General features: G+C 50.2%; 3 protein-coding genes across 3 annotated transcripts; all 3 read left to right on the top strand.

The window, feature by feature from the left end:
* Positions 1-1376: 1376 nt before the first annotated feature.
* Positions 1377-5513, top strand: CI109_101104 (uncharacterized protein; the record flags this gene model as incomplete). Its single annotated transcript, XM_065966900.1, has 13 exons — positions 1377-2420; positions 2509-2618; positions 2674-2718; positions 2781-2981; positions 3073-3720; positions 3785-4083; positions 4132-4187; positions 4255-4445; positions 4512-4669; positions 4779-4902; positions 4962-5074; positions 5158-5318; positions 5406-5513. The coding sequence occupies 13 exons, from the start codon at positions 1377-1379 to the stop codon at positions 5511-5513; spliced, it is 3258 nt and encodes a 1085-aa protein (XP_065822972.1).
* Positions 5514-6853: 1340 nt separating this feature from the next.
* Positions 6854-8634, top strand: CI109_101103 (uncharacterized protein; the record flags this gene model as incomplete). Its single annotated transcript, XM_032002754.1, has 3 exons — positions 6854-7168; positions 7256-7345; positions 7414-8634. 3 exons carry the CDS (start codon positions 6854-6856, stop codon positions 8632-8634), a joined length of 1626 nt encoding a protein of 541 aa, XP_031863093.1.
* A 1241-nt stretch (positions 8635-9875) lies between these two features.
* Positions 9876-15514, top strand: CI109_101102 (uncharacterized protein; the record flags this gene model as incomplete). The annotated part of the gene is made up of 10 exons (XM_032002753.1): positions 9876-9929; positions 10004-10956; positions 11035-13865; positions 13924-14220; positions 14278-14478; positions 14536-14598; positions 14649-14708; positions 14764-15045; positions 15098-15358; positions 15420-15514. The coding sequence occupies 10 exons, from the start codon at positions 9876-9878 to the stop codon at positions 15512-15514; spliced, it is 5097 nt and encodes a 1698-aa protein (XP_031863092.1).
* Positions 15515-15575: the final 61 nt, after the last annotated feature.

Here is a 15575-nt window from a genome sequence, read left to right as displayed (position 1 = left end):
TGACAAGAGTAGTGGGGATGACGACAAGAGGTGTTGGGTTTAAGACCAACTGTGTGACTGTGTAATGAATCACAGCACATGTAATCCTATGAGACATGGTCCTGTACCTTCGTTTGTGCCTGGCACTGTAGAGAAGCACTGTAGAGAAGCACTGTAGAGAAGCACTGTAGAGAAGCACTGTAGAGAAGCACTGTAGAGAAGTACTGTAGAGAAATACTGTAGAGAAGCTCTAAGCCAGGCTTGGCGGAGGCATTGTTTAGTAAGGTGGCAAATATTCTCGGTGGCAAAACAAGGTATAAATACCCCACCCCTTCTGTAGTTAGTTGTTAGTATCCTCAATTATGGATCTCCATTTGAGTCTCACTCATACAGTCACACAGTTGGTCACAATCCAACAACTCTTGTTGTCATCACTACCCCTGTTGTCACTGTTGCCACCATTGGCACTTATACCTGGTTCAATCATACAACAAGCCCAAAACACTGTCCTTTTCATAGGACACCACCTGTATCCCTCTGTACCGGTGTGACAGACTGTGTGAGTGGGACTCAGATAATGATACATAGCTGGGAAAAGCTAACAACTAACTACGGAAGGAGGTGGGATATATATACCTTTTGGAAGTATACACTTGCCACCCAGATTTGTTCAAGAACGGTTCATAGAGCTGGTCTTAGATACGTTTGATTCGGAGTCTAAGACTTGTTCTTAGAGACGTTCTAAGAGATTCCACGCACAAGATTGCACGTGCTGTAATCCATTACAAGACTGAACGCAGTTTTGTACATGAATGTCATAACACATTGCCTGGCTAGTAGCCAACTACGCTATCCAAGCATTGCATCACACTAAAAAGTCACAAGAATAATTCTGGCTATATATTACCGGAGAATGTTGTCCTGGTGGTTGTCATTCATGACAGGACTGTCACCTCCTTTCGTGCCTGGGTGACGTGAACCTCCACCTTTACGGATCACTGCGAATAGCTTAGCGTGCTCAACCATAACCATATCATGGGAACGGTCGTCCCCCTACTTACTTTCTGTATCGATCTGCACCCGTTGTCTATGATGTGAGATGGTGCAAGATAACATAGCGATATGAGCGACATCATCTCCTACTTGCCATGTTTGGAACGCTCTTTCATCCCGCTTGTTCTGGAAGAGCTCTTTCGAAGTCGACAACAAACGAGCGGAAGGGGCGGTCGTCATTCGTCCCTCGTCAGGGAATGGGAAGATCAAGCGGTCACTGTCCTGCAAGATGTGGTATTGTCTGATACGGAGCAGGTATGCACCATTCTCTTCAGCCGACGTCGTGGCTGATGGACGTGTGAATGGCCGATCAACGGTCATAGCTTCGACTTCATCATCGATTCATGCGCTTGTCTGCCATCCTACCCGGCGAAGCCTTCGACAACGTCGATCCTGAGCCGGACGAAACCAGCAAAGGGGATCCAGTCGATATCGATGAGCAAGATCTACGATTTCGCGTTACTGCTCTATGGTTGTTGTACGATAAGAGGACGCGGGAAGCGAGGGAATATGTGCTTTGTCGTGCGAGGAAGGTCCGTGCTGAGGGAGAACGACAAACACATATTGAGGAGAGCCAGCGCAAATTGGACCATAATAGCAATCAGGAGCTGCTTGAAGAGTCCGAAGAGGAACAAGAGCAGATAGAATGGGACAGAGTGGGAGTTGTTAACCCACCAGATAGAAATGAGGACAGTATCGGAAGCGCGATTGTGACTGACTGCCGAGGGAAAAAGCGAGAGTCGGCCAAACGACGAAGCCAAGTCGAAGCGCAGGCCAAAGCCAAAGTCAAAGTTAAAGGGAAAGGCGGGCTCCTCGAATCCCTCGCTCCGCAAGCACCCATCCTTGATAATCTCTCCTCAGAGGTCGAAGGACATACATGTGAAGTCGAACAAGGCCCTTCGAAACGACCGAAACGCGCTCCGCAGAAGGTCAAGGCTGAACCCTTACCGCGTCCCAAGGCCGACTATTCAGGAGGATGGACGATACAGCCTGTCCCAACTGACTTTGCGTCCTTTCTCCGTATGGACCATCCTCCAGAGATACTCAACGCTCCTAGACCCGCTAGACAAGCGACTCCTACCGAGTACGAAATTGGTGTGAGACTTTCTGAAGCGATAGCTCCTGGTACGAGGAAGGTCGCTAAGAAGAAAAAGAGGCAATTGGAGGAACCGTCAAACCCGAAGAGAGCACAAGTACGAGCATCCGCGAGAAAGAAGGACGAGATGGAGGTCGTACCTCTGCCTGTCGAGTCTTGGATGCACCGAGGTATCAAGTCAAGCACTTTCAGTGCTGTACTTCGTATTATTGCCGGGCTAGGGAAGCCTACAGTCCCACCGTGTAAGCAGACCGTCCAAGCTCCCCGTGCTCGCCCTCCCGTCTGGGCAGAAGTAAGTCCGTGTACTTCACCCCTTCTCCATACTCGGCCCAAGGTCAAGAACAGGTGTCCAACAGTTCGTAGCTGACTCATGTGAACAGTCTCGACAAGAACTGTGCGAGGCACTGCCTTATTATCGTTCGTTCCAATCTGGACTTTATATGCATGTCAGAGTGGCGTTTGGATATCTCCTCGAGGCTTTCCCTGCACCGTAAGCTTACTTCACAAGCTCGTACCATTGTCTTTCAGGGCTAAAGGGGCACAAGACGGGATACATGGGCGCACAATGGTCGAGTAGTCATCTCTCACGGGTGAGCACGAAGCGAGAACAGGAGTTCACATAGCTGATTGGAATCGTACTGCAAACCGTAAGAGGAGGTCAATGCGTTCAAACGAGAAATTTGGACGGCACACCTGGTCCTGCAACATTGCACGCGGATCAATCTCGCTCCGACGCAAGGGTCGATACACTCCTGAATGCTCATGAGAGAAGAACGCCGATCATTCTCATCGCAGGCGCAGGGTACGAATTCTTACCGTGGAAATTGAGTTGTGCTTACGTTGTTCTGGGATGGTAAGTACTCTTGCGTTGTTGCTGTAGCTTCTTCCCACTCATTTGACAGTATTCTGGTATCACTTGCTGATTTGTTCCGTGTTCTGTCTAGGTACTGGATCTCAGCCGCTTGGGTTGAAGCTGAACCAGTAGGGAAGGGGATCAAACCACCACTTGGACGAGACTATTTTCATCGGTACAAGATCAGATTTGACTGGGTTGATAGTCAAGGTGTACCCTGGTGGGATAATGATGGTCAAAGACGAATCATTAGCGGGTTTGAGGCAGGATCGAGGGAAGATAGTCCGTTGACACCATGTCCTGAAGACAGGATGCCATCTACAGGATTGACTCTACTGAATTACCGAAGTACTGGGTCGAATTCCGGACCTAGCGCTGTTCCACAGACCACCGGCTATGCGATGACTCAAGTAGGAAGTCAAGCAACATCAATCCCAAGGCCGCGAAATTCCTTGAGCAGGCACAGCGTAGCGCCTGAGCGGCCATCACTGCCACCTTCGCCATCACCAATCAAGGACATTATGCCCCTCGTAAATCATACCGGACTATTGACACCTCCCATCACACCACCTGACCGTACTACAAATGTCAGTTTACCCAAGCCAGAAATCGTTCCTCACGCAGAAATCAAGAGGGAAAGTGACCCGATCTTTGGGTCTCGGACGAGACCTCTACCCGGTGAGGGAGTGCTGAATTACGATCTTCCCGTGGCGACAAGTTTCGATCTCGAGAATCACGAGTGTGTGCTACGTTCTCTTGATGCCATTCATAATCAGAATACTTACAATACTTCATGAATCCAGGCCCTTGACAACGTCAAGCTTCACTTGTCCAACATGCACCAAACCCAACCCTCAGGTATATCAGGAGGGCGAAATCTGTCTCTCACTTTCATGTCCAGCATTTTTCATGCTACCGACCCATTTGGGTTTGCTTCCCATTCCACCAGGATTCCAACTCACCCTTTCTCCCACATTTCTGGAACCTTGCGCGACACCCTCGGCAGTGCGGAAAGTGCCGTATGATGTCGTTCCTCCAGAACCGATTTCGCGAGTGCCTGATGCAGATGCCAGTGGAGTAGGAGGGAGGACACTATGGCGAGGTATGTGAGGAACAGATGAGAGTGAACAGGGCTGATCGTTAGAGGTAGGTTGGGTCTGTAAAAGATGCGGAAGGGCGAATTGTCGATATCGATGGGAAGTCTGGGTGAGGCAAACAACTGTTCATCATCTGGCGATGGGACCGACATCGCGGCTGACCACATGACCTATAGGAATGTCGAAGTTGTGGTAATACGCTTGGACCCCTGGATCCGAACAACGTCGTATCACCTTCATCGCTCGAGCCGACCATTCCCACCTTCCTTGGCAACGCGCACATGAACGTGAGTCAAGGGGTCACGGGCAGCGTGACAAAGGTGGATTCGATCCGCGCAACTATCGTCATATACGACTTAGCCAACGTGTAGGTCTCATTTATCTGTGCAGCAATTCGGTCGGAAGTGTGAGCTGACTGAATGATGTACTCCAGAGGGAAGGTGTATCATATCATGCATGAAAAGTTGGATCTGGCAGATGGTCTTCTCGATCAATATCAGAGAGAGGCAGCAAGAGGTGGATATTTCCAACGCAGAGCGTTGAAAGCGGTAAGTCAGAGCTGGTCAATGCGTCAAGATATCGTTCCTAATGGTAAGCTAATATCGGCTTCGCTTGGTCTGTCTGAAGACTGTAGGTAAGTTTTCTTTCGCGTATCAGGCGGTATGAGCTTGTTCTACTGACACTATGAATTGTGGACCAGTGAAAGGCCCTTTACTCGCTCAACACTTCGCAGTGAACAGCGGAGCATCGTACAAATACAATGTTGACACAGTATCTTTCCCATTTGAGAATTCACCGTCATGTGTGATACATGCATTGGACCTGTAAGCGATTGAAGTTGCAGGAGACGAATAATACTGCAGTTGACCGATGACACTATCAGGATCACGAAACGGGTCGAGTCGGTTCTCGGAGAACAGGTACCGTTCAACGAATGTCTTAGTGTGATGTATCGAGAAGGTCAAAAGATGAGTTGGCATGATGATGGCGAGCAAGGTGAGTAGCCCACCCTTCTCTCGCAATCGAAACTTCTCGACCGTGAGGAAGAGGCTGAACCAGAGTCTATGGTGTGATCTTAGGCCTCGGACCCGTCGTCGCTTCTCTCAGCTTGGGAAGTCCTGCAATCATGTCATTTCGACGTAAACAGCCTCGTATCGAACCCAATCGAGGGTTTTATACAGGTTTTTCATCAGCAAGGGTATCACCACCGATAGCGCTTAGTATAACCCTTTCTCACGGGGTGAGTGGACTCATGCGTGGTTTCACAGCTCTTATGCAATACCGGCATCTGGTATGTATCATGCTGACGAAGAACTGTTTGAGCTAGGACATCATGATCATGCAAGGACGAGAAATCCAGAAGACGTTTGATCACAGAGTTATCCCTCAGGGATTCAGGATAGCAGCCACGGCTCGGACGATCGGCATACCGTAGGCGTGGGGGTGAGGGTCTGTGCACGCGGATGAGCATGTCGGGTGTATGAAGCCTTACTCGGCCGGTTTGTTGGATGAAAGGGAAGGATGAGGGACGGGACCTTGCTTGCCCTTTTGGGCGACACGGGGTGCAGGGATAGGGGCTGGGGCTTCAAGAGCTGTCGAATGAATACTTGTTTGTATGGTCGAGCCGGTGTACATTGGAGCATAGTAGACCTGTAAGCTTCTATTTGTGTCGTGTATACATTGACAGTTTGTGCATGTATGTCGACACAGTATGTTAAAAGACAACGCCATCCCGATAAGAATGACCGCTGCTTCGACATTTTATGCAAAGTACGGTAACTGTATGTATTACTTAAGCATGAAGACGGGAACGAGGTCTAAGTCGAAGCAGTGACGTCGCTCCGTCCTTTGCCTGCATCTTCGGACTTTGAGCTACTAGTGAGTCGTGCACGGACAAGCTGGAAGCGGAAGATTATTTACAGTGAGTGATTGAGTGAGTGAGTGAGTGAGTGTATCCTGCAAGGGACAAACAAGGGAATGGAATGAAGGGTGAGACATTTCCGAAAGACGCAATTTCTCCGGTACGAGTAGAGCAGTACGAGAGTACCAGAGTGTCATAACTTGCAATTTTCGGTTTAATAGGGAATCAATTGCACTCACTCGATTACTCACTCTGAAATGCAGACAGGGGAAGGGAAGACGCGTTCATTCGAGATGAGCGTATGCGAGAAGCGCGGAAGTCAAGTACAAGCCCAAGAAAATGTCATATCATATTGAAACATCCTTTTGATTGAGCGTACATGCAACTTGACAACGGTGTGTGACTAGACCAAAGATCACAGACACACAACCAGACAACCACGACCACATACATATCCGAGACCATACCAGGTCCCGTTTCAACGCGTCACCACCCACCATCATCATCAGAGAGCGAGAGGAACGGAACGAACGAACCAACGAGCAATTGGACGTACATACCAAACTCCCAAGTGTTGCATAACGTTCTATTTCCAGTTACCTGCTCTCTTTGACTTCACACCCACGCATACATACATACGTCGATCGGCATTCGCCTTCACCTTTCGGGATCTGAAGAAGAAAGGATCACGACGCGTTTGCTGGAACCACCACCACCTATCCATCCACTCACCGTATCGTCCTTTCTTGTAATCTTGATCTTCTCACGGATCGGTTCGTCACCATCATACATCGTTCTGCTTTAGCTTTGACGCGACTACCACACACATACATACATTCGATCAACGCGCCGGAGAGCAGACACGTAACGCGAATACATACGTCTGACTCGCGGAAGTACCGCGCCCCGTCCCGATGTTACCTTTATCACCATCGTCCTCGACTCCCAACTCCAACTCTTTACCACCCGAGACCATCCGTACTCCTCAACCCCAACAACCTTCTCTTCCGCCCATCGTCACGGAACTGAGAGATCCACGTCGCAGTAGTCCTGTCGAGGCGATGCAGATTTCGAGAGAGGCGACACCTTCGTCACCTTCCGCTTCCGCAAGTGCGAGTGCTAGTGCATCCTCTCCCAGATCAGGATTGGATAGTACGACTGGGATCAGTGGAGATGTGGAGGATGATGGTGATATGGACAGGTTATTGAAGAAGGTCGAAATGGAGAAGGTGAGTCGGAAGTGCTATGCGTTAAGACAGGCTTCATAACGACATCCGCAGACAGGAGAGCGTAATGCTGATGCGGCCACTCTGCAGAAAATGCACGCTTTGCAACAACGGCTTGAGCTGGCATCTGTCAAAGCTACGAACGGATGGACCGATATGACCATCAACGAGATTGAGAACGTATGTTGATATAGACCTCCCAGTACAGAATATCACCCAAGCTGACATCGTGTTGTGCTCGTCTACAGAAGCTCCCACCGACACCTCTGCGCACTCGTAAATCACAACTCACACTCCTTCCTGCATCCCCCATCGCCCCCTCTCCACAACCAGGTCCTTCCATCCCTTACGAACCCCCATCTCCTTCCCGACCTTGGCAGCTCATCGACGTCCTCTGGCAACCACTTCCTCCTCCCTCCCACGGCAGATATCCCACTTCACCTAGCAGTCCGAAGAAACGGTCGCGAACGGAGGAACATCCAGAAGCTCCTCGACTTTATCTGAATGGATCCGGACAACCCCTAACGAGTCCGAACCAGTCACTCAAAGGCTCCGGGCCAGGTCATCGACGCGCCTCCAGTTCGATGTCGGGTCAAACCCTTGATAGGGTGATGCAAGCTGGACCTTCGTCACCGTTGCGATATGGATTCCAGGAGGGCGGAAGCAATGGGAAGAAGAAGAGATCGCAATCGCAATCGACGCATCAACGACAACGGCGAGATGTGACGACCAGTCAGGACGTGGATGCAGCAAAAGCACTCACGTTTATGCTTGGTTCTGGAGGATCAGAAGAAGGCGGATCGATGTCGAGAAGGAACAGTCAGCTCTCGGCGCCGTTACTTCCTTCATTAGCCACGCAATCGTTACCGATACCCGAAGCGTTCCGTCACGACTCCGGCTCGTCATTATCACCGACCTTGCGGCCTCGTGCGCTGAGTCAACATTCCAATTCAACACCTCGTCCGGCTGATCTACGCACACCCAGCTCTCATGCTCGATCACGTCTACCTCCCGATTCAGGATCGTCAAATTCCGAAATGGACAGAGAGGAAGAGGACAAGGATGCAGCGGAATTGATGATGTTCTTGGCCCACTCTCCATCACCAATGAAGTCGCTCAGGGGTTACGCACCAGGTCAACATGAACCTGGATCACCGACGAGACCAAGTCTAGGCGCTGCGGCGAGAGTGCTGTTTGCAGATGCGGACGACGAAAAGCCAAAGTTGCCCTCTCCACTTTCTCCCACGACGACAGCAACCAACACAAATATGTCAGCGCCCATCACTCCGGGAGCCGGGGGCGAGGGTGGATCGTACTCGTCGATAGGGAATGGGTTACCAAAGTTGCAGAAAACACATTCTAGATCGGGTTCATATTCTCACTCCAACCTCGCTCTGGCAACTCCTATCACACCGGATTCCGAGGAGGCGACTGGATTTGGAGGCAAGTTGGTAGAGGGGAGAGTATAAGGCCAGGAAGCGTGACGGACAGAAGGGAGAGGGTAAAAGTGTCTGAGGAGGTCAGGAAACGAAAGACGAAGGGTCTCAGAAGAGAGATGGGCAAGACAAATGTTCAAGAACTGGGAGCAATAAATGTATTTATATCTGAAATATCTGTAGAGTATTTATAATCTGGTCTCTGCGGCTTGCGATCGGAGTGTTGTTTCGATTAGCTCGGTAGGGTGGGCCTTTCTTGGTGTACCATACCAGGGATGTAGATATTCATCACAATCACGTTGGGTTGCATGCATAGATGTATGCACTGGAACCGAACTACTAGGAAGCTTTACGTGAGTTGAGTTGCTATGATTGGGAAAGCAAGCAAGGGCAACTGTGGTTGTGTGGTATCATTTACACCGGCACGGGATCCCGTCCAGTGTCCAGCCGACCTAGGTTTTGCCTGGAAAATCAGGGTGAGTCACCAAGATCGGCGCGTGTGTACCCAGTCATGCAACAGGGAGAAGTAACAGGGACCTTACAACCCTCGATCGCGCGACAGATGACGGATGCATGCAAAGACATGGTGCATATACTTACTTCTATGCAGCTGGATGCATGCAAGGCAAGTACGACTTCCACTTCCTTACCGTATGCATATATAGGTATACCAGGTTGGTAGTATGTACGCACAAGTAACCTGCCTGCCAAATTAGACTTTGATGATGATGCGGTGGTGGTGTCTGTTTTAAGGGTCCATTCCATCTCGACCGAAAAATGAAATAGGAAAAAAAACACACAAAGACGTAACTTAGGGAAAATAACAGTAGTCAGTAGTAGTTGTAGTAACAGTTGTGAGAGGGAGAGAGACAGAGAAGCACCAAAGCCCGGGAATCCACTCCATCTCACCATCACCCTATCTGATAGATTGCTTGATTGATTGACTGAATGAATGGATGGAAGGAAAGAAGGGGTGCACACCACCATCGTCTCACCTGAATGCTTCCTTCCTTTTCGTGATACCCACGTTACTCTATGCTTTTCCGATTATCATACACAAACAGAAACACATCGACAGCATTAGAATATAGATTAGAGAGTGAGAGGAGTAGCTGCTTCAAGCCAAGCTCGATTTAGACAGATCACGCTGTGTCAAAGGGCAGACCCATCCGCCGGTCAATAGTCAACAATTCGATTCATTGCGCCCCACCTCCCCCCACATCTTCACTGGGACGCTTAATCCTATCGCGACACGCGACTATAACTTCAGCAAGATGTTCCCAGGGGGTAACTTTGATCTGTCAGCTGTTCCGTTAGCGTTTCTAGAGGTGAGCCTGGCATGCGATCGTATGATCAAGGACCTATCGAGCAGACATTGACAGTCGAAAAATAACCCTTACAGGCGTACCCCTTCCCCGCCTTTGTACTTGTTGTTCCTGTCACGCTTCGAACAAGACCTCGTCTGATTGCGCGAGACACCGACGTGACGATCCGACATTTCCTCGACGATGTATCGCCCCTCGCCGGACCATCACAACCGGCTTCCTCGACCACCGTGGTATGGGGGAACGAGCGATGGTATCAACTCACTCAAGGTAGGACAATAGGGGAATGCGTAGATTACAAGGTGCAGAACCGTCTGCAAGCTTGGGTGGAGGGTGAGGATGCAGGATTAGGCGCAGAAGGCGTCGATGGGGGATTCGGTTTAGAGATGCAGATTCCAGAAGGAGTCACGTTGACACTCGCCAAAACGATCGTTCCACTCTCACCACCGTCAACAACTCATGCGTTTTGCATCCTCACTTCGCAAAAAGTCAAGATGTCGTCCCAAGTAGATACGCCGAATAGCGAAATTTCGGAGATTTCCATGACGGGCTCTTCCACGACAGGTGTTCTCTCACCTGGGATTCGACAATCCATTTCTGTCGATTCTCGGACGTCCTTCTCATCATCCTCCAACCACAGGAACTCGACTTACTCAGACCATCGTCCTTCCAACTCGTCGAGTTTCGCGAGATCATCCGTTGATACTATCACTTCAACGTTGTCGATCAGTTCCCCGTCTTCCGGTTCTGCGAGCGGGTCATATTTCAACTCGTCGCTTCATGCTCGCGATGACCGACCTCGTTCGAGAGTGAGAAGGAAATCTCCCAATGGTGCTGGCCGCGCCGGTCAGAACGCGATCAACAGTCGGTCGGAGGAATTCTGGAAGCTAGTCGAGGATTTCGATTGGTCGACAACACGGCCGGGACCCAGAGAAACGTGGAAGGAGGTGGTTGATCCAGTCTTGTCGATCACGTTCGAGTCCACAACCCAAGACTGTGTTTGGCTGGGTCCCGACATGAACTTGATTTAGTGAGTACCTTTCTGGTGCAAAGTTACCTCCTCCAAAATGAAGCAGATGACTGATAAGTTTAATGTTTGGATTTATAGCAATCAGGTCTACAGCAAGCTTGTGGATCACCCCAAGTCCTTTGGTCGACCCGCTAAGGAAACGTGGGAAGGTGTTTGGGACCAGGTCGAGCCTGTCCTCAAACAGGCTTGGTCGGGTACCCCAATTTATCGGGAACGAGAACTTTTCCTCTTCAAACGACACGGACCATACAGGAAACTGCAAGAGAGCTACCAGACTTGGCGATACGTCCCGATCAAGAACAAGGATGGCTCTATCATGGGGCTCTTCAATCAATCAATAGATGTCACCGATACTGTTCTGCTAGAACGCCGAGTGGGGTCTCTTCGAGACTTGTCGGAGCAAATGTTACAGGCGAGATCTGTCAAAGAATATTACGAAGTCATTGCCGATGTGCTCGAGCAGAATAAGGCCGACTCGCCCTTCGCCCTATGCTATCGAGTGCAAGTAACCGATCAGGATGTGTCAGCTTCAACTCATGTCGAAGCCATCTTACAATGTACGACTGGTGTTCCAGATGGACATCCTTCATCTCCTTACAAGGTCCACGTCACCCTCCAGAACAGACAACGCGCCAACTTCCCGCACTCGGATCGAATCTCGTCTCCGACATTGTCCGCCATCTCTGCACTGTCGTCCGGAAGCAATCGCATAGTTCATTCAGTTCCCGAAGGGAATCAATGGCCCATACACAAAGCACTGAGCACGCGGCAATGTGTGCTCGTCGACGACTGTTCCGACCTCATCTCAGGGTACCCCCTTCGTCAGTGGGATGAACTCCCATACTCTGCAATTGTCGTACCGATCTGCAGCGAGGCTTCGATGGACATTCCCGATGCCGTCCTTATCATAGGTCTTAACGTCAGAAGGCCATACGACGAAGAATACGACAATTGGGTCCATTCCATCCGATCACAGCTTACTACATCCTTGACATCTGTGAAAGCTCATGAAGCAGAGGCGAAGCTTGCGGAAGACCGTGCCAGGATGGATAGAGCCAAAGCTGCATGGTTCAGAGGCGCGGCACATGACCTGAGAAGCCCCTTGACCTTGATTGCTGGTCCCGTTGCCGATGTGCTCGATTCAACACTCAGTCCCACGCAACGGCAAGCGCTTTCAACGGCACAACGGAATATTGAAAGACTCATGCGACTCGTGAACGCCTTGATGGACTTTTCGCGCCTAGAGGCGGGGAGGATGGAGGGAAGGTTTGTGCCCACCGATCTTGGCGAGTTCGTGACCGAGTTGGCGTCTCTGTTCCGGCCAGCAGTTGAGCGACTTGGAATGCAATTCGCCGTCGACGTGCAACCGAGCGACGAGCTGGTATACATTGACCCTTCTTTGTTCGAAACAGCCATCTCCAACATGATCGGCAATGCCCTCAAGTATTCTGACTCCGGGAGCATCACTGTGCGAGTGAGGTATTCGGATCACGCAGAAGTGTCAGTCATCGATACTGGTGTGGGCATTCCAAAGGATGAACTCGACTCAGTCACCGAATGGTTTCACCGGGCAACGAACGCCATACACGCCGGTACGCAAGGTACAGGTCTCGGACTCGCGATCACCAAGGAACTCATCCGACTTCATCAAGGCGAGCTGATAATCCAATCTGAAACTGCCGAAGAGTCCGGAGGTCCTCACGGATCCACCTTCATGGCACGTGTACCATTGTCATTCCGACCAGCGTTGCCGCCGACTGCACTACCCCGATCCCCAGGTAATTTCGGCAAATATGGCATGGCCGTTGTGAGCGAGGCGATGCGGTGGGCCAAGGACACCGACGAAATGAGCGAAACCAACGAAACGGTCAGTACCACAGGATCCGCTTCCAAATTCTCAGAGGGATTCCTCTTCGACAAGTCAGATGTAATCCTGGTCGCAGACGACAATGCCGATATGAGGGATTACATCAAACGAATATTCACCCCGTATTGTAGAGTGGAAGAAGCTTCCAACGGTCTAGTGGCTTTCGAAAAGGCTCTTGAGATTGCACCAAAACTGATTTTGTCCGACATGGCCATGCCTAAAATGAACGGCCTGGATTTACTGGCGAAAATCAAGGAGCATCCGAGCACGAGACTGATACCGACCGTCCTCCTCTCGGCGATTGCGGATGACGAATCAAGAGTCGAGGCGCTCATGATGGGCGCTGAGGACTACCTCGCCAAGCCATTCAGACCGAAAGAGCTTGTCGCCAGAGTACATCTTCATCTCCAGGTCGGCAAGAAACGCGCAAAACTCGAGGAACTGTACGCCGAACGAGAAATGGAACTTACAGTATTGTCAGATTATTGTCCAACCGGTATCGTTCGGGGCAACAATTCGGGCTCCCTGACCTATGCCAACGCCGCCTGGCGAGAGACCAGCGGTATCCCTGTAGACTATCCGCCTGATGATTGGCCTCAATGGGTGGATGACGAATCGCGCAACCGGTTGTCAAGCGAATGGTCGGAATGGCTATCAAGCGATCGGACCGAGTTAAGGATCGGTTGGCGGTGGATGAATGGCAGATCAGTTCAAGCAACCATGGTTCGGTTGGATCAGTTCAAGCCTGGACTGACGGGCGTGATGGGCTGTGTCGTGGACATCACCCACGAAGAGCAAAGGCTGGTCGAAGCAGAAGAGAGGAGGAAAGCGGCGGAGGAGAGCAAATACCAACAGGAGCTGTTGATCGATTTGACAAGTCACGAGATCAGAACACCCGTATCAGCGATCCTGCAATGCTCAAGTCTGGTCAAGGAGAACCTGGTGGCGCTCAAAGAGCAGCTGAGAGGGAGTGGTCAAATTGGATTTGTGCCGACTCCAGCGCTGCTTGAGGATTTGGAGGAGGATGTCGAGGCCCTGGAAAGTGAGCTGGCCATCGAATCAAGCGTTGCCTGTGCGACATCGTACTGACCTTGTTGCAGGTATCTATCAATGTGGTCTCGTTCAGGAACGGATAGCAGGCGACGTCCTTTCTCTCGCTCGAATTCAACTAGATATGCTTAGTCTTCACGACATTGAGATGGATCTTCGACGTGAAGCGAAGAAGGTCCTTTCAGTCTTTGCGAGCGAAGCAAAGATGAAGAAGATTGAATTGGTGCTGGAATTTGGCAAGACTTTGGGACTCGCAAAGGTTATGTCAATCAAAACGGATCCTGTCAGATTGGGTCAAGTTGTCACCAATCTGATATCCAACGCAATCCGTTTCACCGCGTCAAGTGGTGAGTACGAATGTCATTACTCGAGAGAACTTGGCTGATGGGGTCATCAAAACGTAGACGTTCGAAGAATTACGGTGCAGTACGATGTCTCGTTTGTGGGACCATCAGAGGACTCGTGTGCGCTACCCATCGCCATCAATGTACCTGAACCGGTACCAGCAATGGAAGATACGCCAATCTGGTTGTTTGTTAGTGTAACAGATACAGGACCTGGCATGAGTCCCAAGGAGTTGGCGGTGTTGTTCCAGAGATTTGCTCGTGAGTTGTCTGTAGCAACCTCTCTGGACCGCACACTGACTCTGGTCGACTGTGCAGAGGGTAATAAGATGATTCACACCAAGTATGGTGGGAGTGGTTTAGGGTTGTTCATTTGTCGAAGTGAGTAATTCTAGATGGCCCGGCCTGAACGTTTGCTTATGCCCGCACAGAGATCACCGAACTACTCGGAGGACGAATCGAAGTGCTCAGTCAGCTTGGACAGGGGACAGGTACGTCATTATCGATCATGATGGACAGGTACACCATTCTGACTTGTGCTCTCAGTTTTCCGATTCTTCATCAAGACTCGCACGGTCGCACCACCTTCGGCACTCGCATCATACATGGAAGCTGCATCTTTGGGTGCTATTGGTTCATCGACCATGTCAAGTTCATTCACGATGACCCCTTCATCGTCGATTGCATCGAGCAGAGCGTCGTCCATGTCGAGTTCAGCGACACCGTCAATGGACGGTGGTAACGAGCATATCTTGATTGTGGAGGACAATATCATTAACCAGACAGTGTTGAAGAGGCAGATCGTCAAGGCGGGCTTGACATGCGATGGTAAGAGAAACGATGCTTGGATCATGCCACGAAAGCTGATTTCTCAACCTAGTCGCCAATAATGGTCTCGAAGCGCTCAATATAATCCGGGAAACACATCGTCAAGCTCGAAGGGGCGGAGCAAATCGCAAGAAGCTCTATGATGTGGTGTTGATGGATCTTGAGATGCCTGTAATGGATGGTCTCACGGCTATCAAGGAGATAAGACAAGCGGAAAGCTCAGGAACGATGAAGCGGAACATGGTCATGGCACTTACGGGTAATGCTCGACAAGGTCAAATTGATCAAGCTCTAGCTGCAGGAATGGACGATGGTGAGTACAATAATATCCACACATCAAAGTATAAGTACTGATTATGTTTATGTCTGTTTAGTCGTGATCAAGCCATATGTGTTGAGCGATTTGTTGAAGAAGATACGAGCTATGAGAGTGAAAAAGGCGGAACTTGATTCTGCTCTCGAGTTGTGATAGGGGTATAATGTGTATTTGCATTTGGGATTCTGTTGTAGCAATATAGGATTGGGAAAGA

The sequence above is a fragment of the Kwoniella shandongensis genome, chromosome 2, assembly GCF_008629635.2.
Source record: "Kwoniella shandongensis chromosome 2, complete sequence".
In the NCBI taxonomy this organism is placed as follows: Eukaryota; Fungi; Basidiomycota; class Tremellomycetes; order Tremellales; family Cryptococcaceae; genus Kwoniella; species Kwoniella shandongensis.
This window is presented reverse-complemented; position numbering and strand designations above follow the sequence as displayed.